Source organism: Nicrophorus vespilloides, unplaced genomic scaffold, assembly GCF_001412225.1.
Source record: "Nicrophorus vespilloides isolate i.1.1-1 unplaced genomic scaffold, Nicve_v1.0, whole genome shotgun sequence".
In the NCBI taxonomy this organism is placed as follows: Eukaryota; Metazoa; Arthropoda; class Insecta; order Coleoptera; family Silphidae; genus Nicrophorus; species Nicrophorus vespilloides.
The window spans coordinates 192,027-216,410 of NW_017096637.1; the positions used below are offsets into that span (position 1 = coordinate 192,027).

Consider the following 24,384-nt stretch of genomic DNA (forward strand, 5'->3'; position numbering starts at 1 on the left):
TTCTACAGTTACCAAAGTGACATACAAATAAAGTAGGACAACCCTATAAATAAATATACATTCAAACAAACAAAAATAAATTATCATGTCATATCTATAACAATAATTTGTTGATAACTTCGGGCATTTGCATGTGTGACTATACTAACCATACAACTGTATAAACGAGTAGAAAAGTAGCGCATTTTCACGTCCAATTTATTGAACGCTCGAGCACACAAACACACAGTGATCAATTATTCTTACATGAACCACTTTCCCTTGTAAAATAATAAAAAGATTCTGAATTATGGAAACTTATTTTTTTCTATTTCAGTTAACAAATTACCTTTTTCTTTTATATATTATTTATTCACACAAAAATATTTATCACCAATATTTGTAATGAAAAATTTTTGACGATTAAATCTATAGTGGATTTTCATGTTCAGTTTTTCTTTTGTTTGAAATTTTACAAAAAAAAATTAAACATTTTAATAATAATTTATGACGTGTACTATTCATTTTAAACTTACGTTCTTTCATAATTTATTAATTATGAAAGAACGTAAGTTTTAGTATTTTTGTTACTTAACAAATCAATCGCATCACACATATATATTGGCGGACCTCGCATAGTCCGAGTAGTAGGATTATGCGAGGTACTAGGACTGATCGTTACCGTACTATTGATCTATAATCAATAAGGTAAAATGACAAAGCCCTTTAGACAGTTGTCATATATTTTAGCTTATGTGGACAATATACAATTTTATTCAATTTTTTTTTTCATTAAAATTTTATTTTTATCAAACAATTTTGTTAGTAACGTTTCTCAACATAAGGGTCACGTAAAAAAGAAATGGGCGCAAAATGACAGCTGTCACTTCATGTCAAAGCAAGTAATGCTCTTAGAAATTGGGTCTCAACAACAATAACAAATATATTGAGCTACGAGGCGGAAAAGTTAAGAAACGCTTTTGTAGAGTATTACGACACTTGTAAGTAAGGCTTTATGTAACAATGTGAAACATTACTTCCTCGCAACATGTCATTTTTAGTGTACGTTTTATTATGAACGAAGGGATGAGAGATTTTCATGTCATATTGGCATTATGTATTTTTTTTTCAATAAACTTTTTTAATAAAAAAAAATACAAATATATCTTAAGGGTTACGTACACATTTTAATAGATAGCAAGTGACAGCTGTGACCTTGTGTCAAAGGGATGAAACACTTTTAGAAATTGGGTACAACAACAAACAAATATATTGAGTTACGAGGCGAAAAGGTTGAGAAACACTGTTATAGAGTATTACGACAGTTGCAAGTAAGGCTTTATGTAACAATATGAAACATGAAATTACTTAATGTACGTGTGATAATGAACGAAGAGAAGAGAGATTTACATGTGATATAGTATTATGTCTGTTTTTTTTTTAATAAACTTTTTTTAGTAAAAAAAAAATTAAGGGTCACGTACACATTTGAATGGCTAGCAAATGACAGCTGTCACCATGTGTCAAAGGGATGAAATTCTCTTAGTTCAACAACAATGTCAAATATATTGGGTCGCGAGGCGAAAAGGTTAAAAAAAAACGCTGTTATAGAGTATTTCGACAATTGCAAATACTTGTTAAATTGCTTAACGAGTAACATGTGGTGAGCAACGGGCTTTATGTAACAATATGAAACATGACTTTATTTCCTCGCAACGTGTCATTTACAATGTACGAGTGATAATGAGCGAAGGGATGAGAGCAGTTACGAGTTGCTGGGTCATCGACCTACCGAAGCCCACGCAACATTAAGCAATTCACCAAATCAGAATACGTAACTGTGCTCCGCTACGCATGCAAGTTGCAAATTGGTTCCGCCGAAAAGAGAGGTCCCTCGGCTATGCGAATTGTCGATTTGAATTCCATTTTCGTTCGGGGTTTTCCTGCTTTCCCCGTTCCAAGCGAAAACGGTCGAAAGGGCGTGGTCCCGAGGCCCGGGAAAAACGCGTCCCACAGGATAACACTTAGCCAGGAGGCACAGATACAGGAAACGACCGAGCGAAAAAAAAAGCGAACCCGGAGTTGCAGGAACGAGAATCCTGCGAGAGTCTTTATATTATTCAAGAGGATTTCTTTTTTTGTTCTCTTCTTTCGGAACAAAACCGCTCTTCAAAGGGGTTGGGGGATACTTGTACCTACGGAATCCACAGTATTTTATGTAGAGAATGTGTCTAATTGTAATCGATTTTAGCATTAGCCGAAGGGATTAACATGCGATGAAATGTTTTCGAGTTGAAAAGCAAACCCCTCGAAATACCCAAAAAGCACTATCGCAACTTCAATTAATCCCCCCCGATTAATTTCACTTACAACAACGGTTTCCCCCCACAACAAATAAACAAACAAAGCCAATCCTAAATTGCTTATGATCCTTAATGCAATTATGCCAATACCTCAAATAGTTCGGATTCATTATTTGTTTGAAAACAAATTTTAATGGATTTGACGATTACCCGGACTATGCGAGGTATTTTTGTAGGCTAGCACTTTGTTTGTTGTGCAAAAAATTACATAGGTAAACATTGTTACATAACAAAACTTTAAGTTGTAGATAACAACTAAAACAGTATATGTTTCCTTTATAAACCCTGATACTGTTTGAATCAGATTTGATGGTCTTCTCTCCACGTTTTGTTGATTACGTCCTAAGAACGTCCTCTACGTTTCCTGATTGTAATCTCAGCCAAGTTACACAAGCTTTTGATATGAGAGGGATCCAGAACAAAGCGGAAACATCTTGTCTGCTGCTTTAATAAAGCCCATTAGTAAACATCTAAAATTACTCGCGGATTCTGCAGAAGCGGAACTCTTAACTCTCCAGAGTTTTCGCTCAAATACATTTCCAGTCCCTCACATATTCATTTACCCATTCTCATCCATAACACTCACAAAAAAAAAGCCTCCGGTTTTACTATTCAAATTGCTCAAAGTATTTATGCTTATTATCATAAACAATGATTGCATTTGATTAGATTGACAGTGTAGTGTGTAGAGGCAAGGAGCGGTGGGACTAATGTTTGAAGACAAATTTGAATACGAAATTGGCGATACCCAGAGGAAGTTACGCAACGGGCAATTTGTGAAGATGTAGTCTCTAAATTGTCGGTGATAGGATAATAAAAAGGAAAATAAACGGATATCCCACCGCTGCTATTAATTATAATATCCGTCCAGGGTATTTCAGGGCTCCGACGCTCTCTGCATATCCCGCAATCAAATGAACGCATTTCCATTTGCATCGAACCTTTCGGTATATAAAAAATAATCGGTTTTAAGAATCGTTTTAGTTTTTCAATTACTTTATCAAATTTGATACTTCGGATTTAAATGATATAATATGTAAATATTTATGTAATATATTATACGTTAACATTTTGACTTGAAACCGCATTATCTAAAAAATATTAACAAAATTCGAAGAAAAAATTTACTTTTATTATTTGATAATATAATAACTATAAAATCGAATTCAATTCAGTAAACTTTATATTATTATGAATAAAATAATCACCTTTTCTGCAATGTTCAATAGTTTATACATACTAAAAAAAAACTTTTTGTAAAATGTTAAATTGTTTTTTTGTAAAAATTAGATGAAAGAATAAAGATTAATTATTTGCGCAAGTGAAAATATTAGGACTAGGTTTTATAAATCAATATATATTCAATATATACTATTTAAGAAAAAATCATAAAATAAATATGTGTAAGTTTCAATTGTAATAATTTTGTATATAGTTTTATATTTTTGTTATTATTTGATAATAGTTTTGTACTTCTAAAATATAAACATGAAATACGTCAAAAAAAAATGTAAAATAAGTATAATTTTTTCTAGTATTTAAATTATATTATTTATTTTGTGTAAATTGTAAGAAAAATTTTAGATTTGTTATTTGTAGATCACAAAACGATAAAATTTAGTTCAATTCAGTAAGTTTTATAGTGAGCATTTCAAGTTTTAAATGCATAACTTAGTAAATGTGTTTGTAAAATAAGTATAAATATTATTAGTGTTTGGTGAAAATTGAAAAACCGATTTAAACCTTTTTTTAAATCATACTTTATTAAAAAAATTATACAATTTTCAGTTATAATTTTGTATGTAGTTTTATATTTTTGTTCTTATTTTGTAATAGTTTTGTATTTCTAAAATACGTAATACGTGAAAATTGTGAAATAAGTATATCTAATATTTAAATTATATTATTTTTTTGTCGAAATTTATTTTGTATTAATTTTAAGAAATTTTTTAGATTTGTTATTTGTAGATCACAAAACGATAAAAGTTAGTTCAAGTAAGTTTTATAGTGAGCATTTCAAGGTTATTGTTTTTGCTTATTATATGTATACATTTACCGACTATGTACTTTTACCGTAACATATACATTTTGCTATAATTAAAATTTAAAGTTTGTAAAAAATAGTATAAAGTATTTTTATAATAATTGAGAAACCGGTAAATATTATTTTAGTGTTTAAAACCTTATTTGTAAGTAATCAAGTAGGTTTTTGGTATAAATCTTAGTACTATCCAACAGATGAATGCAACAGCTACAAAACGTATACAACTAAATCATCGATTATTGCAATTGCAACCATCTGATCTATTTTCGGAAGTAACAGGTTCATTGACCGAACCTACAAACCCCTTTGTCCACGAACCGCGTATTTATGGGGATAACTTTCAAGAAAAGAATAAGAAAAAGTCCGAAACGAAACGGGAGGAGATCAAATAACAGATGGTCTTTGCGCTTACCGAAATCGATAAAACAACTGGACGTGCTTTTTTATGAACATTTCACTTTGCACAATAATGATTAAGAGTTTGTTTATATATTATTTTCTTCTTTACTTGCGTTTCTTGAGTAGATTAGAGGCCTATGAGAAACGCGGAACAATGAGTTTCTCGTGAATATTATTTTCGTAAATAGTCGAGGCAATGAAAATAAATACCAAAGGTTGCGACGCGTAAACATCGAAGAAGATGTTTGTTTACGACCGCGATTAATTCGGCTTCATCTAGATCCACAACCAGATGTTAATTCACTTATATCCATGTGATTTAATACGCCTAGTCTTAGACCGCAGCAATTACGCGTAATTACTAGAACATTGATTCAGTAGTTTAAGCAAAATATAAATTAAATTACAAATTTGAGAAATCTTAAACAAAATTTATAAAAATGAAGAAATTACAAAATCATAACTCTTGATTATAATTTAAATTCATCTTACTCTAATATTAATTATATTATTTACATGTAAAAATTTCGATATTTTTTTGTAATTTTATTATTGAAAAAAAAACTTACTTTTGTTTATCTAATAAGAAACAGCATGACTTTCAGAAGAAGCAATTTGCATTTTGACTTTCCTTCGTGTTTTAAGCATTACACAATTATTAGCATTTAACAGAAACCGGTTTTAATTTAATAATTATAATAAATTATAATAATACAAATTTTTATCATGTAACAATTAATTTTCACTTACATTATTATTACGTTTGCTTTCCGCCAATATTCGAGATAGTTTGCATCAGGAAAAAATAGACGATTTTAAAAGCGCACAAGAAGAAACATGAAAACCGCACAAGAAAACCGATCAATAAAAATTATATACTATTTTATTAGAATATATTTTTATTTTCCTCTTATAGTGATCGAAGCGGGATTATGCGAGGTATTGCTGTTACTTGAAAAGATCTAAACTGTTTGTAAAAATAAGCATGAATACATTATATAAAGTTGTAAAGAAATTTCAATGAAAATGATTAAACTTTAAAGACTATTTTTTTACAGCTACGCAAATTGTGTGAACTTGTTTCTAATGCGATTACCGAACATTCTAACTCGATTAAGATACGAAGGAAGAATTGAATTCGCCCACCAGAAATGCAATTTCCTTTCCCCAAACTCGCTTAGCATACGAAATTAAATCGAGTTATTCCAAATAAAAACTGTTGAATATTAAAGTACATAACGCAGAAATATACGTATTGAAGAAAATGTTTATTTCTTGCAATCATCTACAAAAACTATTATTTGATAAATATATTGCATGTTTCTTGGTGAATCTACATTGAATTGAAATGGATGGATTTTCGCTCTAGTTATTTTTATTTATTTATCTTATATCGAGTTGTACGATTCGCCATAAACGACGACGATATTATGCGGAGATTTCGAGCAAAGCCAATTTCACATACTTTCTCACGCATTTGAATAGTGGAAAAGAAAATTGCGCTCGGTATAGAAAATAAGTGAGAGAGAGAAAAAAATCTAGTGCAGCATTCAATATTCGATTTTCCGCGATTTCTCGCTGCTCGGAAAAAGGAGATTGCCTGGAACGTCCTCGGTGATCAAAACATATCTACAAGTAATATTATTATTATCACTTTTTCAATAACAACTTTCATTAATTCAACCGGTGTAAAAGTTCGGAAAAGGTTTCTACTTTATAAAGTATATAAAGTTACCAAAAGTATATCAGAAGTAACTAACATAAAAAAATATATGGTAAGTATTATTAATATTCCAAGAAAGTTCATGACCCTTTATGTGACGGAGTTATGCAATAAATTTATTTATTATTCTGTTATAATTCAAATATTTTCTTAATATAACTAAGTTTGGTAAAAATAAATTGAATAAAATTGAATCACATAATTATGTCTATAAAGTATTGTTAAGAAGTGAAGAAGTTTGAAAATATATTGTTCTTACTTTCTGTGTTTTGGTGTCTTGAGGAAATCCCACACTTTGCACCAGGTATCAGGAAGAGAACGAAAAACGGTAACTTAACACATCCATACAATCGTCCTTATTCGTGTTATCCTTTCTTCTTTCTGGCTGCTGATGCGGTTGCTCCCGGTGACTGCTCGAAGGCGTAGCAGCGGCAGGATTTGCTTATGCCTAGGCGCGCGTGTGCGTGCGTCCGTGTGAGTGCGTATGTGCGTGTCCGTGTGAGAGTGCATGTGTTGTGAGAGTGTGTGTGTGTTTCGTCGAGGTCTTCTCTTCCTCCCCGAACAACTCTGGAGCAGAGGTTGGTCCACGCATCCGCAGACCGCTCCGACGTAGCCATGACAACCCAGTCGTTACTCCGTTACCGGAACAATTGTTATGGGATCCTGATGTCGGAGTTATTTGATCCGTTGAAGACCCCATTCGCGAGTTGCGTTGATAAATGATGACGCTGCTGCTGCTGCTGCTCCCATTGCAATCATTACACCTTATTACGTTTATTGCGCTCATCTCCAAACAGGATACTAGCCTTGCTCGAACCCAGAACTCACCGATCCCAGAACCGAACGACCTTTGGGCAAGAGAAAAGGGCCTTAACGAATATAGGGCGCGGCCTTACCTAAACCTACACCTCAAAAACCACTTAATTCTGTTTTTATTGTAAATCTTAATTTTCTACATACTTAATGTTTTCTACATAACAAATTGCAGTGGAGTCCTTCTTACGCAATAATAAAATTTAAAATATATGTATATTATATGTTATTGTTTAGTTTGTATGTAACAGCGCAACGTTAAATTTCGATAATTTTCAGAATCTTTTGAAATCGAAATATCGATACTTGATTTTTTTCTTGTTGAATTATGTAATTGTCCTGCGTGGTTATCCTTAAAGTAAATTAAACGTGAATCAACAATTTTGCAAATCAACGAATGACAGCATGACAGTATTCAATAATAAAAGTATCTTGAGAGGTTGTCGACCAATTCAAGATTTACGCAATTGTAAAATTATCAAAAAAGGGCTCATTCGAAAAGTGTTGGTCTCCATAGAATTACGTAATTATCCTGCGTATAACCTGAAATAAAATAAAACGTGAAGATGCAACAACACTTTTGATCTCATAGCAGACGAATGGATGACAGCAGAAATCTGTCAATGGACTCATTGAAAAGGAGACATTTTCAGCTTTAATTTTAGTATTCGATCATCTAAGTTATCGATAAATTAAAAAAAATAGAAAAACTGAAAATATTGAAAATAAAACAATAAAAAATGCAAAAAAAAAACGTAACTTTCGAGAAATTCATAAAAAAAACAAAGAAAACTGATCGCAACGTAAACTTCCTCGCATAACGTAAGCTTCCCCGCATCTGATTATGCAATAAATTAAGTCAGAAGTTCATATTTTTTTTAAATAATTAAGGTAAATTGTTTTTTTTTATCAAACGCAGTAATTTCTCAAAATGTCAATAAATTTTAAGCACTTTTCAAATCTAAATATCTATAATAGAAGCTTTTTTATGGTGCCCAATCCTGCGTGGTTATCCTGAAATTAATGACAACATAATAGTCCTTTTCAGTAATAACACATTTGACAGCTGATAACGAATGGGTGGCAGATCAAAACTCTCAATGGGCGCGCGCTGAAAAAGTGAGACTTTTTGCTTTCATTTTAGTATAAGATGTAATTAGCTCTATCGGTTCTCGAGTAATTCATCAAAAAATCGTCCTTCGTTAAATTACGTAACTTTTGTCAAAGAAATTCCACAAATTTTCAGAACCTTTCAAGAAATATTAATGAAAGGAAGCAGTTTTTTTTATTCATAATTTGTGTTCTATTATTAAATTAGTTTACGTAATTATTTTGAAATTAAATTAAACTTGAATACTGTGCATTTTATACTTCGATATTTAACAAAAAAAAAACAATAAATTAATAACGTAAACTAATTGTATGGAATCAATTGAATGTCATAAAGCATAAATTATATTGCGTATGCGGAATTCGTACAGATTCAAACAGTAAGAAGCGGAAGAGATGGTTGACAGGAAAGAGAAAAACTTGCAGAAGGCAGAACAAAACGATACAGAACGCGAAAGAAAACAGAAAAGACAACCTGTAAAATGTCATTTGTTTTAGTAACGAGTTCTTGTATGCGTTCGAGCGTATCCCAAGCAGCAGTTCCTGGTAGTTTAAATTATGTTCTATTCATAAGTCCTTTGCGGCGATCTCACGTTACCTTTTTTTTTCCTTATCCTTCATTTTTTTTTGTCTTGCGATAATTTTTAACACTCCTTACACGGAACGCGCTCACGTTTATTATTATTTTTGTCTACAAATTACCTACATTGTTAGCAAGTCCAGAAAGCAGTTTCGGAGAAAATGATAGTTCTAGCGTTTTTCTTTGCAACGACTGTAATCTGAACAGAATTGTTGAATTTTTAAGTTGTAATGATAAAACTAAAATGTATAAAGACGAACTACTTCCATAATTTCATATTTCATTAAAAGCAATGTAAATAAAAAGAGTTTAATGCCAATACTAAGAAAAAATGACAGTAATGTTAAAAAAGGCTGTATGGTTTTGTTAACATTTGCTAAAATGTTGTACTTTTCTTAAGGTCTACTTCCATAATTTTGCGATTGACAGCGGCAATGCAACGTATACCCAAGTGGTAAAAATCCGGACAGCTCGGTTCTAAATATTCCGAAACAACTGACGTTGCTCGTAAAATGAGAACTCCTTTACATCAGATTGATGCATGTTACTGCCGACTCACGAAATACGAGCAGTTTCCAGCAAGTATGCATAAACGAGTATTTGTGTGCTCGTAAATTGCAAATGCTCAAATGATAAAGAGCAAGTTACGCAATCTAACTATTGATGAACTTATAAGATGCTGTTATGTTTGCGTTACAAAAAAAATATACTAGCCTATAACTTAGATCAGGGTTTTCCAAACTATGTTCCGTGGAACACTGGTATTCATAATGATTTTCGGAGAATGACTTTTGGGAGATAAGGAGATTCACAACACCCAATTTGAGTAGATAAAGTCTTTTTTGAACGGATTGTGTTCATTAATCGATCACGATCAATCTTGGATATACAGTCTTCTATTTATACATGTTTGGTGTATATTTGGTTGAATATGGAGTGGTAACAAAGTTTTTTGAAGCTTAAGAAAAAATGTTTGAGCGGAGTGTCAAATTCCAAAATTTGCAGCCCTCTTGCGGTGCCGTTTGATGTGGCCATCTCTCTGCATCGTAGCACGATATGGCCCTGTTTATAATTACCAAACAATGGAGCTTTAATAGAAAAAAATCATAGTGTTTCATGTCGCGCATCTTAAAACATACTCTTACATTTATACTTATTTCTAGTATATTTGGTTGCATAACAAATCACAAATAAATTACAATATTAGTCTTCTGCCAGATTTTTGGTATTTACCTTTCCTTTATAAATACCCTATTGTGTCCAACCACTAAGAGTGCATACCATTGAGAGCATTGAAACATATCATTCATAAACAGATTCCTACGAGAGCAATGCCTGATAAGAAAATTCCTTCATATTTTGAATTCGGAACCAAAATGCAGAATAGGCAGATTACGCAAAGGAGCAGTGGCCTGAAGCGGAGTTTCTTATCATAACCCTGTCTTTCTCCTCAAACTCTCAGCTCTAGTTACATAGTTAATTTTATACGTAGAATAAGTATTTCTAATTAGTCTTAGTAATAACGTTAAAGACGCACCGAACCATAAGACGCAACCAAAATTTGAGTCCATTTTTCTAAGTGCGAACGAAATGTTTTCTTGTCTTTAGCAGTTTTAATTGTTCCTCTTGTTTTCTTCACTCTCAAACCAGTTTCTCTGTTGGTGATAAACCAAAATGTCTTTCTGCTGCTCAGTTTCCATAATTGATCACATTTAGTTTATACCTCATGATATAAGAAAGTACTTTTTGTTTTACGCTCATTTTTTCTAATTTTAGAATAACAATTTTAAAGTTTTATAAAAGTAATTCAAAAGAATCGTACAAAAGCGTCATGCCACTTTCAGTGGCGAGCCATATTTTTCGGACTATAAGACGTACCTCAAATTTAGAGACGATTTATTGAAAAAAATATTTTAATTTTAACTTGATACGCATAACACTATAAGAGTCCATTTTTTCTATGTAAAAAGGTGCGTCTTATAGTCCGAAAAATAGGTAGTTCTTTATTAAAAGCTTGCTTGTAAAATAAACTATAAATTGTGAAAGAAAATTAAGGATTTCAAATTCAAGTATATTTGGTGGAAAACAAGACTCAAATTGAAACCAAAATTATAGTTTTCTAGTTTTCTAGTTTTAGTTTTAGTTTTAGCTAATTAGAATTTTTATCATATTAGATGTTTAAAGGGGCTTTTAATTCCGCATTTTTTCTATATCAAATTTGCTTTGAATCAATCATAAAATATTAAATTATTGTTATTTTTAAAATTGTGATTATGACGTTTGTATTGTTTAACTGTTAGAAGACATAGACATAGTAAGACTTATTACTATGTTTGCCTTCATATAATCTGGAAACTTCTTTACATATGAATTGTATTCTTCTATAGTTATGAATTCTATAGTAAGGAATTATTTTAGGAGTAGGATTTTTAGAGTTGATGAGAAATAAAAATATATAAAAATGATGCTTCGTCAATCTACATAGATACATTAAACTATTCTAATATTTCATTAGACATATCAGTACATGGATTATTATATTGTATAATAGATATTCTCTTTCTTTTCATATACACATATATATAGCACTTTTTTTTCAACATCTTTTACATTAATTTGACAAAATAGAGTTTATATATTTCATTCATAGCGTATTTGTTCTATGGGTATCTTCGTCTTCTTTAAATATACTCTCTTATTTTCTCTTGGGTTCTTTCGTATATTATAGATTTATATATATATCTCTCTTTAACGTAACCGAAATCTCTTCATATAATCAACGAAAAAAATAAATAAACATTATAAACTATGTCAGTAACGAATTATAATAATTTACTCATACATCTTTTAAATATTTGTTTGTTTGTTATTAGATTGTATAAGTAAATGAAGCAACTTGTACGTAATTCAGTCGATATCTTTATGTTCCTGTGTTCGGTTTTACTATAGTTCTATTTTTTTTTGTTATGATATTTCATGTTTCCCTTCCTAAAACACGGATACTTTTCCTGGTGCTTCCGATTTTGGGAGGCTGGATTCCAAAGTCGCAAGCACCGCCGAAGAACCATAATAGAAGTAAAAACAAAATATATTAAGCGTATATAGAGTAGGCTCCAGTGGATGCGATCCACGATCATAAGAAGAACAACAACATAAAATTTGTAAACAATACAAACAGACAACAACAACAAACAACGGAACATAATGCACGGTAACAGATTCACGAACCAAAATCTGCAAGTAATTAGAGAAGTCAAAAAATATAGATACGTGTTAATACATTCATACACAAAATATATAGATATATCGCATTACATTTATGTCGGTTTACCATATCAACGTATCGATTTAATCTCCTTTAATACTATTAATACTATATATTCTTTAACATTGATATAATTATATGTATATATATTTATGTATTTTTTTTTAAATATATTTATCTTTGTTTCGGATTAAAATATTTCTCTGGGTTTTACTGATCTGATCGTATATTTATATATTTTTTTATAGATTTTACTTAGTATCCCGAAAGCTAAGGTACAAGCCGTCTACGATAGATCTCAAAGATATGATGCATGATATTGAAAGTGGTGGAAACGAAAGTCAGGTCAACTAAATATTTTTTTATCTTAATATGCGTTTCTCGGCTTCCGCATCAGGGCTGGACTGATGAGGAAGTCTATTAATGTGTCAGTTTTTACTTTTCTTTGGTTTCTTGTGTTGGCTGCGGCGGTAGAGCCTTTAGAATAGCGTGGACTTCTTCGGCTACGGCGGTCAAAACGAACTCAAACTGCTGCTTGGTTGCGACCATGCGAGACCTCTGATCCCTCAGATGTTCGAGCGTAGCTGCTATATCAATCTCCTTGGCTCCTTTGGCCATCCTGCTTAGAACCATATCGATGAGACAATAAGTTCCGGTTCTTCCTGCTCCATCGCTGCAGTGGACGACAATCGGGCAGGAGCGACCGCGGTACGATTTGTTCACTTTCCTGCGGAATTCCAAAAGAGCTTTCGTTGATGCCGGTACACCGGTTTCTGGCCAGGACAAGAAATGGAACTGGGTCACAGTGCGGGTCTCTCCTGTGCGGACGTTCTTCAAATAGAATGATCTGACCAAGTAGTCATCGCACCAGATGTGCTCGCTGACCAAGTGGACTTCGTAGATGTGGTAGACCTCAGATCCTTCCTCTGGCCAGTATCTATGGCACATAGCCGTTCCTCCTTCAGTTAGACGGGTCAACATGACGATGACAACTGCTCCTTGTTCCCATATCAATTGCCAAAAGTCCGGTGCGGTCTGTGGAAGCGGTCCTTGTGCTGCTATATAAGCGGGATTCCTGGGATCGTGATCGGTGATACTCGAAGCGTTGATAAAATCAGATCCAGTGAGATTGGTCAGATCGTTCAAAACCACCCTTGCATGGTCGTAAGGCATCACCTCCATGTATCTGTTCTTCTCTACGTTCTCCTTCTTCAAAGCAACGGATGATTCACACGGTTCGGCCACGTAAGCGCAAAGCGCGACCCACTCCTGCTCCAATCGATCCTTATTCTTGAGATGATCCTCCATGTAGCTCAAAACCATATGACCAGTGGATATATCCATGTTATGCAATGCCGGTTCTTCGCTCCACGAAGACGTGCTCGATCTACTCGAAGGACTCTGCTCGGACTCCCGAGATAATGAAGTGATCCTTCCGTGCACAGTTTCCGCCGGTGTCGTCCCTTTAGTGGACATCCTCGCCCTACATAAATCCTGGTAATCTTTGCTGGCCTCGCTATCCGGCCTCGCCAACGAATTTAGTTTCTCCTTAGAATTGACGTGCTTGCGAATAATCAACAGCAAGATGGAAGCGATAATCAACGCAATCAGAATTCCGCACACAGTGAAGATGATTATGTAAAACTCGTTACCAACTTCCTTATGAGAAACAACCACAGAAGGCTCCTTCGTCTAGAAAAAAATAATAATCCAATAATAATCCAATTCAATCTGTCCCTTCATCGATCGTAAGACCAAACCTTGTCTCCCACGCCCGTCGCAACGATCTCGACACCTGTCGCCGCCTTCAATTGATCTTTAATATCCCCTGCAACAAGAAAATTTAAATAGTTAAACTACTTTAAATGATCAAATAGATAATAAACATACATATTTTAGTCGCTACATCAGTTGCGTTCAAGTTCATTGGATTCGGATTAACTTTAAAAGTAACTTCGTTGCGATCCACCCTTAAAATCGAGAAAAAAATAATTAAATTTAATTCGTTTTGTTGATTGTTTATTTAATTATATAATTAAATGAATCCCAATTACGGTTTGTTTACCTGCCGTGAGATAAGACATTCCAATTAAGATTGAGTAGAGAAGAGATGTTTCGAATGACGGCATCCCCCTGCCTCCAGCTTCGCAATCTGCGAAAACAATCAATAGTGATTTCTATTCCGAGTTTGAAAAATGGGATTTTCCACTCACGTATCCTTGATGGCCACGTAAACGTAATCGGTGTCGACGTCGTAGATTTCGTGCATGCGGTTCGGATGAGCGCCTCGTGGTTCTTTCTTCATCATGGATGGAAGAAAGATGTCTTTCATTTGAGTATCGAAAGGCGGACCGGGTTTCTTCACGTCCAACCTCTCCGGCCTCTTGAATCCCAGATCGTACTCCTGCAGGAGCTCATCTAAATTGTTCTTGAGAACACTCCTCGGGTCGCTTTTCATATCTTTAAAGAAGTCGTTAGAAGCTGATCGATAGTTGCTGATGGGTTCTTTGGTACCTTTAGACGATGGTAAATATACCATACCGCCTTCGGTGAAAATGCCGCCACCATTCACCGTTTCGATGGGTCGATTCATCTGCTTGAGCTCGCGGAAGATTTCCTGTCGCGGCTGCAAGTTCTTCAACTCCCTGAAAACCTCCTCGTTGTGCGCACCGCTTCCGTACTCCTCTGCCTCCTCGTCCTCATCAAAGTAAACACGCGATTCCGGTATTTCAGACTCCCAACCTTCAGATGCCATAACATCATCCGGATAGTCTTCGATGCGACCCCATGAACCCAAATCTTGCTGCTCGTTAACTTTTCTTCGGGGCTCCCAGGTGGTCCGGAAGTTTTCTGGCGAATTGTAGATGATGCGTTCCGGATAGTTGGTTTCAGGCTTCATCCTGCCGTACAGCAAAGCCAAGATTTCCTCGTAATTCTCAGGGCTCAGTGGAGCCCTTTGCAGGTAATCATTCAGCGCGTAAACGTCGTTCGAAGTGATTCGATTTTCGGATACCAGCTTGTCCAAGATTTCAGGATTCTCGTACGGTGACGGCGGTGGAGGTGGAGGAGGAGATCTGCGACGCATCTGCGGGATCCAAGTGCGCTTGACGATGTAATCGGCATAAGGATCCGGCATGTCATCCACTAGGGATCAAATCAATTCGATTATGTTATGCGTCATTGAAAATCCACTTACGTACTCGAAGCAGAAACAATTACTTACGATCGATCGCATTGGAAGGAAGGATTATCTTCCTGGCTATGGCGCGGTCGTCTTCTACGGGTGGATAGTACACTTCGTCGGCAAAGTCGCTGCGGGGGTCGTCTGCGCTGGGGGTGAACTTGACGATGGCCACATCCCTTGGATCGATGTGCACCTCGCCTTCCAAAGCCTTCAAAGCTCCCTCCAGATCCTGGTCCGACAGATGAGAGCAGGCGTTCACATCCTGCGATAGACTATCAACAACAACAACAAAAAACAAACCAATTACCATGAATAAAATATACGGTTAACGTTAGAAAACCCACTCGTTTTTGTACGCGAACAGCATACCCTGGAGACGGCATTGTGTATAGGAGTGGCTCCATCGATAACCCAAGGCGAAAAGACGTTTAAGCTCGTGGCTCAAATCATGCAAAGCTTCTTTATCCAAATCAAACCTAAAACAAAACATTTATTAAATTAATATGTAGTTCAAAATAAATAATTTAAAAATAATGTTAATCCACACTCAGATATCTAACAATAAGTGATCATCTTGTCTTCAGAAATAAACCAAAGTTCCAATACGTATTATATTGATAATACTCATAAAAATAGTCATTGTCATTGAAGAAAACATTTCCTTGAATAATACTCTTAACAATAGCAGCAATCTATCATATTTTTCTCATTAAAATTGAACAAGCGTAATGCGGACAGGACTCATTATTAATTTATAAATTAATTTGTAACTTGCGTCCGACAATGTTGGCTCAGCTTAGTCTGCAAATAATAAGCTCTAACAATAATAAACATAGGGCAGTAAGCTTACTGCGAAGTCGAAGAATTTAATTGGAATTGAAGGGAGAGCAGTGGGAGTGAACGGAAAAGAGTGAAGTGGAGAGAACAAATATAGCGCGCGCTTTCAGTTTAATTAAAATTCGCAATTGCGCGTAATGAAAGTTTTAATTGAGAGACTTACTAGAAAGAAAAAAAATAAAACGCATATTTAAACAAATAATAATAACATAACAAAAAATCAACGGCGCGCGATGCACACACATCGCATTTAACTTTTCGAAATTAAAAGTTAGTTGCCTGAATGGAGCGCAATTTGTAAAGTGGAAACTGCTAAGCAAATTCATTGTTGTAAAATAAATTAAATACCTTTAATTTCGTAGACACGTTTAATTGCATTTCATGTCAGCTTGTTAACTTAGCGTAATTAGAATGAGTTTTTGATGTTTGTTTGTGTTTTTTTTAGTAGGTTGGGAATTGGTGCTACTTGATGTTTTAAGCAATTTGGCTTAAATTTAAAACCTGTATTCCAGTCCAAAAAAAAAACGAATAATAGCCAAATGGTTAAAGGCAATTCCGTGGGCGCCGGTTCGAATCTTGGTCAAGCTAGGCCCTTTGTGAGCCCTCTCGGTGCTTGAAGCAATAGTCCCATATCGTTCATCATGAATGGACAGTCAAATGAAATAGTTTCAGCATATGGACCTTCAGCCAAGTCGATGGACAATGACAGTGTTAAGAATAGCATCAGATACACAGACAAAGGGAATAGTGGTATCGCAGAGCATTAGTATATTACTGAAGTTAACCTACAAGACTGCAGCTATCCAACAAATTTCAGAAGAATATAATGGTAAAAAAACTTCCATTGGGAAGTTTACCAAAAAACAAATGTCATTGTAGTATATATATAAAAATATATAAACATAAAAATTAACAAATTCAAATTGTTATTATAATTATTACAATAAATGTTTTATTAAATGATTTTCCCAATCGCAATAAATCAAAATGTAACAATAAAAACATCATTATAAATTAAGTTTAAGTGTGCCGTGGGATAAGAAAAGGTTGAAAAACACTGGTATAATATAGAGAAAATGTGTTATGATAATGAATATACATATTTTAAAAACTTCTGAATAGTTATGTATGAATAAAAATAGTATAATTAACATTTAGTAATAGTTATCAGAATACATTGTATTTATTGTATGACGATTATTATTAATTTCATTTATTAAAGATTAATAGAAAGAAAAACCTTAGGATTTATGTATTTCTTGAATAAATCTGGCCAATAAATTTGTATTATTTTAGAAAAAAAATAGTTTGTGAGAATGAAAAAATATTATGGTAACCGTTTTTATAATCAATTGTGAACTCACCTGAAGAAGTCATCTTCATCTGGTTGTCCTGTGGTTTGAAGGCACCTGCCGAACGCAAAATCTGTGGAAAACACGTAAACATTCATTCATTTCCACGCTGATTGATGGACGGCGTTTCATTCGTTTTCCGCCCGTTGATTTATTGAAACGGGCGGAATAATGAAAACGCGGATGAGTAATGGAAAGGCAACAAACAACGAACAAGAAGAATATGACAACATAAAAAATATTATTACCATCGAAACAAAACTCGACGTCCTCCAGGCAAAGTCGATCGCTGAACAAACACCCTGCAAAACGAAAATCATCAATCTTTGTGTATAATTCCATGCATATTTCATATTTTCTATTTAAAAACTCTTCAAATTTCCCTACGTCTGCCAGCGTTTGGTCATTTCTTTTTCAATTTTTTTTTGTACGCTGTGTGCTGCTTGTTGCTGCTTTATGTACGAATGATGGATTCGTTGCTATGTAATGTTGCTCTGACGTCAAACGGTGGGAGTGTGTAGGAGTCGTGGGATCCCTTTTAAAATCAATAGCACGACCGAACTGCTTTTGCCCGACTAGCAAGAAGCCCACGCTAATTAAGCTCGAACCTAGGACTCTCGAGAACCGAAAAATTACTCAATTAATCGCAATTTCCACCTCTGCTTGTATTACGCCGTTTGCATTAAACCTTTAAACTACTTAATTTAAACGAACGGATTATTCAGTACTTTGCATCCTGAATCATCTTTCAAAAGTAATTACAGGTAATTAGAGGTAAATATTCGGTTGATGCATTAACGAAAATTACGTTTTTAGAAACATCTTTTGATGTTGAAGTTAACCATCATTTATATTATGTAACTCAGGTTCCCAAACTTTGTCGGTTTGCGGCGCACTTAATATATCCCTAAGTAAAAACATTAACGAATTTTATGTTAATATCAGAATTTTTGTTCTTGGCACAGCACAGTTTGGGAACCTGATGTAAATTATATTTCCTATCTTGCAATTACAAAAAAGTAAATATCTTTTGATGTTGCAGCAGTAATAACGATCAAAGCACGTTACGTTTTTTTTTTATTATTGTTATCTCGTGTTATTAAATATGTTTGTGCTGCGATTTCCTCCCATATCTAACGCACGTTAATACAAATATTACGGATATTACGCTCATGTTTTTTGTTGGACGTCCGCCCTTATCAATTGTAATAGCCGCTATCATCGATCAACATCGATATAACGACTGTACTTTCATGTGTGTGTTTTTTTTTGTGTATTTATTTATATTTTGGTGATGTCGATTCGCATTTTTATTTTCGCCATCTGCAAAATCGATGGTCGGACGGTCGGATCCCAGGCCAACCGACACCAGACTCGGACGGAACGTGTTTTGAATAATCAAACGTGATCTCCATTCGAACCAATACTCTGCACGTATTTTCAGAAGAAAAAAACTCTTATATAAAACCTGAAAGCCAAATCCGGGCGAAGGAAACTTCGATGGGAGAAATTTTATTAGAATCTGACAAAAGATAAGACTTTATATACATAACATTTCCTAGCTTATTTTTACGAGTATTTTTCGAACTGAAATCTTGAAATTTCCAGAATGGACCATGAAATAAGCAAATTTATTTTCTAAATATTTATTGCAGTTATCTTATTTCCAGTTATCAAATGAATTGCATACACCAATTGAAAATCATGTACTTTTCAATCATAATTCACTTGCATGAGTTTTCATTACATCATTCAAACAACTAAAGAATTATTCTTAAAGCTTCTTATTTCTATGGAATAAATTAATCACTCTATTTTCAAGCTAAATTTAACTATTATTCCTAATGTCATTTTACATTTTCCTAATTTTGAAGCTCCTTGTTCTTATTTATTTGAATTTGAAATAGAAATGCCGAAATTAAAAATGTATTAGTTGTTTACGTTAGAAATAAAATTGTTAAAATATTTCTGTATAAATAATACCAAAAACAATCCAAAATGTTTCTTCATCTTTTATTATTCATCAAGGAGCTCAAAGTCTGTACTAAATAAGAACTTTTTATTTATTTCAAGATCAATTCGAATGTTGAGTTTGTAAGTTAATACACGAGTTCTTAGTTTATTTTTGATTAAATTTTAAACTGTAATTTGAAGCTGAAATCATTGTTTTATCAGTTATTTATGTTACAAATAAAATTGTTATATTATTTCTGTAAAAATAATAGCAAAAAATACAAACCATGTTTCATATATTGTCCTATTAACATTTAGCAAGAAACTCAAACTTTATAGTAAACACGTTATACATTTACTGAGTATATAAAAATTTCTCTATTTCCAATTTTGTCGTCAATTATGAAAATATTTCAATATATTTAAATTATTCGGACATTTTAATATGATTGTTTTAATTAATATTGCAAGTATATGTTAATTAAATTGGTACAAAAAAATTGTTTTTGTGTAGCCTCAAGAAATTTATTAATAAACTTCTTTATCAATTGCTAATATAACCAAGAGTTTAGAGCAGCGTTGCCCAACCCAAGCAATTTGGAACGAAGAATTAATTCAAAATATTTTATTATATTATAGTAAATATTTGATACTTGTTTTTTTTTATATTGTTTGATATATTTTTCATATCAACTAGTACATTAAAATATAGAAAGCTAAAAACTTCAATTAGAGCGCATGCATGGTTGTCTATTTTTCTACCACAACAAAATTATTATTCTAATTATTTTATTTAAATGATGTGATATGTAGGTGACAGTGTTTGAACAATATAGAAAAAATAGCTTTTTATGATTACTGCCCTATTTCTCCACACTGTTGGTACTTTCGACGACAATTCATTAATTTTCATATTGTTGTTTTATTATTTTGGTGGACATTGAACTTTGGCTCTTTCAAACTGTTACTATAATTTTATAACGAAAACTTTAAAAAGGTAGAATTTTATAATAGTTATTACTTATCTATTATCTTCTGAAGACCGAAAGAGGCTAAAGCCCATTCTCTCATGTTAAACCAATGTATGTATCTTTGATAAAACTAATAAAGATTATTAAATTTCAATTGATAGTTAGTTTCGTACAACTAGATCTATTAATTATTGTTTTCTTTACTAAATAGCTTCCTATGGGTTATACCAGTTTTCTCCTTTAATCCCCGTTAAAGTTAGAATTACCACTTACTCAAGAGAATTGTATTTAGATTGAGGATTAAATTGAACCGAAACTAAACTAATAACTAAATCTCTGGAAAATATAGAGATTCTGGTATAATATTAGATCGATAAATAATATAACTTGAATTATATTACGGCTACGATCAACTACATCACAAATGAGTGTGTTCAAAACTAAAATTAAAAAATCTATAGCATAAGAACGGAAAGTGTAGTAAAAAAATAATTATATTTTAAGAAATATGTAAGGATAATAAAATTATACCAACAAAATCAAGTTTTGTTTATAGTCATTGATTGTGCATTTAAATTTTAGTGTCAATAAAAAACTTGACTGACTCAAATATACTTCAATTTATTTATTAATACTTTAGACTAAAATTATAGCACATATAATAAAGAAAAATAGAAAACTATAAAGAAATGTGAATTGCTCAAATAATATATAAAAATATATATTTTTTAATGATCAAGGAATCTTATATTCAAAGCGTGATAAGATCTAAAGACATCTACCGAACAAAGACATTTCGCTTGTAGCAACCTTGATGTTTTATTAACGACGTCAATTTGTAGAAATGTAATTGAATTAAGTCGCTGTAAAGTTGCACAAAGCAGGAGGATAGCGAATGCTGTTGATCATAAAAGCATGAAATTGCTTTGAACCTCTCTCGGCTATGGATAAAATTTTCTTTTTATCGTCATCAAGTGTGGTTTTACGATATGATATTTATTTTATTTCTCAGTCTCAATTTGTAAATAATAATGTTTTACTGTAGAATTTGTTGATTGTAGTACAGCAATATGTCGCATAGTGTAGCTTCGATTTGGTTTGAAAATTTCAAAACAATCTAAATTTTAATGAAGCAAAATAAAAATAAGTCTCTTTTGTGCAGATATTTTTTGGATATATTTAGTTCCTCGATTAGTCAGGACTAAGCGAGATATTGTTGTAATAAGAAGTAATTATTTAATATATGTATGGAAATATTAATAGTAGTACATTTAATGCTAATTTATGAGCGCAAGATCTATTCGAGCGATTTTAATGGGTTCCTCGGGGTTTAATAAATTCGTATCATATAACGTTACGTGTAATTATGAACTGCTAATAACGTAATTAGTGTCTAAGATTGTTAGTGTTAATTAGAATTATGTAAGTGACTGACTGAAATTGAGTTGCAGCATCATATTTACTTGTTTTTTGGGTCAAAGGTTGTTATGAGCTCTGGAAGAGTAAACATCGCATTATATTTTGGCTCACCTACATATCCTTCAGCCCGGGCTCCAGGAGGTCCCACTGTTGCCGCAAAGAGCAGCAACGCGCAGCGCAGTATGGCGCTAGGCCAGAGCATGGCCTGAAAACAAACAAGGAAACAGAGCGAATAAGTACATAAATGAAAAACAAAAATAAATAAAATAAAGGAAAGCGAAGAGAAAGGATGCGACACGGGGGGTGTTAAGGAAGGACGATGGGGTCGAAAGAAACGACGACGATTTTCCACGTAGCCGAAGTGAAATGCATGGATTAGTGTGCGGACGCTGGCGGCGAAAATCGATAGCTCATTTCGCCGTGGAAAACAACAAACTAATCGTCCATCCATTTTCATTTGCCCTGGTAGCAACGTTGTTTTGGTTCGTCTTTCATTTCCTTTTTTTTTATTATTATTTAGTTTGCTGCCACTGCCGTGCATTGTCAACATTCCGCCCGGAAAATGTAATTAAACGCCTCTCGAACGAGGCGCGTCGATTAAATTTTAATAACTCCTCATGAACAGAACGCATATTTTACGAAACACATTAACAAATGATGGACGTACAAAGTATTTTTTTATCCAATCATTAATGTCGCATGGATTTTTAATAAATATTAAATTAGAACAAAAATAGATTTAAAAAAAATCAATTTTCTAAAGAGAATTTCCCATTGCGCGCGTTAAAAGTTAATGCGTTAATCAATAATGTTTCGGTTTCATTGTTTCATTGTGATTCTCAATACAACAAACGCTTTGTTGATGCTGCCTCGCCATGGAAATCAATGCGTATGCATTGACATCACAATCATTTGTTTTCAGCTCGTGAATAGGAAAACTAAAAATATACCTTAATTCAACAGCATATCCAGACTAATTATGTTTTTTAATGATCACTTAAGAGAAACAAACGTATTTCAATAAGCTTTGCTGAATACTACTAACGAAACTGGTAACATTTTGAGAAATTACCTTGTGGAAATGAAAAACCACAGACTGATTAATATGTAACCGCATTCTTGAATTATAATTGAAACTAAGTAATGAACTTAACAGTTGTATAAAATATGAATGAAATTGTAATAAATTAATTAAAATGTTAAAAAATGAACAAATTTGATTCTAAATTGTTTAATATAAAAATATTTTGATTGTTATTAATGTAATTAGAGATCTGTGAATTTAATGGATAATAAAAGTGCTTTTTTTATATATTTTTTTTGGAGTTGATGTTTGTGCCATATTTCACGGATATTACGTGACCCAGAACGTGTCTTGATCTATCATGTCACGAAAATCCATACAAGCTTTCTTCTCGAGAGATTTTTTTTGTCTTGTTCTTTTTGTGCTCTTCTATTTGGTAACGGAATATACGACACATTACGTCAATTTCAATTAACCTTGGAACGACGAAGCTCCATACATCAACCCCACCTAGCCCTGAAAGTTTCCAAAGCACGTACCGTTTCTTTGTTTAGCTAGTTTAAACAAATACGTTTATTTCCTAAATATCAAAGTTACATTGTTTCAAATGTTAAGCAATTTTTATAAGTACCATGGAAACAGTATATTTGTTTCGTTATAAATGTCATTTAATTTGTTGTTAAATTTACTGTGAAGATGGTTTTGAAGACTGGATGATGAAGATTAGGGTCATGAAGGTTCGGTTAAGAGGACTTGGATTGAGGGTGACATAACAGGTGGGTGCCCATGGAGGAAAATCGATGGTAAGTACGATGTGGGATGGGACTCACCTGCTATTTGAGTCCGCTCGGTTCAAAGCATCGCAGCCGGATCTACGATTCGTGAAAGGTCTTCTGTCACTGTTTCGTTTGTTTTGTTGAAAATAAAATCAAATCACTAGATTGTCACTTGCTTCCTCGAGGTGCGGACCCTTCTTCGGGGCGATGGCAAATTTGTTCGCTCTATCGTCCCGTTTTCTTGTGATAGGTGATTTTCAGGAGGACCGAAGGTATCTGACGACGGTCGTTTTCCAGCTGTTGTAAATGTGTGTGTGTCTGTGTGTGCGGATGGATGGAAGATTCCGCGACGTCGGTTGATCGGACGCCGGCGCCTGGAAAATGCGAAGGCGTGCGTAGGAAGGACGATCGATTCCAAACAGCACGACGTCCCGTTGGTTGGGTCCCGGACCCGAGACCCTCATTCAAGGATTACTTCTACGCCTTTCAACCATTCCTCCTCTTGTCTGTCTGTCCGTCGATTTCTTCCTAGGATTTCAGCGCGGAGAGCTCTCAACAACAAACGCCATGCGAACCGTGCAGAACGATAACA

At 33.5% G+C, this 24,384-nt stretch overlaps 2 protein-coding genes across 4 annotated transcripts in view; both read right to left on the reverse strand.

Moving 5' to 3' along the window:
* The window catches only part of LOC108557666 (cytochrome b reductase 1), a 44,831-nt gene extending 37,619 nt beyond the window's left edge, over positions 1 to 7,212 (reverse strand). Inside the window, exon 1 of one of the 2 annotated variants that reach the window (XM_017914278.1) lies at positions 6,768 to 7,207. The gene's annotated coding sequence lies outside the window, so the exon portion shown is untranslated. Of the gene's footprint in view, positions 1 to 6,767 lie in introns of both variants that reach the window. The other variant, XM_017914277.1, reaches the window with a different exon arrangement.
* Positions 7,213 to 11,865: 4,653 nt separating this feature from the next.
* On the reverse strand, positions 11,866 to 24,343 carry LOC108557664 (receptor-type tyrosine-protein phosphatase N2). Of its 2 annotated transcripts, XM_017914276.1 has the most exons (12): positions 23,847 to 24,343; positions 22,104 to 22,197; positions 17,898 to 17,951; positions 17,662 to 17,722; positions 15,805 to 15,936; positions 15,500 to 15,732; positions 14,791 to 15,420; positions 14,490 to 14,736; positions 14,342 to 14,428; positions 14,167 to 14,246; positions 14,037 to 14,104; positions 11,866 to 13,968 (listed from the first exon to the last, which is right to left on the reverse strand). In XM_017914276.1, the coding sequence occupies exons 2-12, from the start codon at positions 22,192 to 22,194 to the stop codon at positions 12,712 to 12,714; spliced, it is 2,940 nt and encodes a 979-aa protein (XP_017769765.1). In that variant the 5' UTR covers positions 22,195 to 22,197; positions 23,847 to 24,343; the 3' UTR covers positions 11,866 to 12,711. The 2 variants fall into 2 exon arrangements, with proteins under 2 accessions (XP_017769765.1, XP_017769764.1); XM_017914275.1 differs by having other exon boundaries at positions 14,490 to 15,420.
* Positions 24,344 to 24,384: the final 41 nt, after the last annotated feature.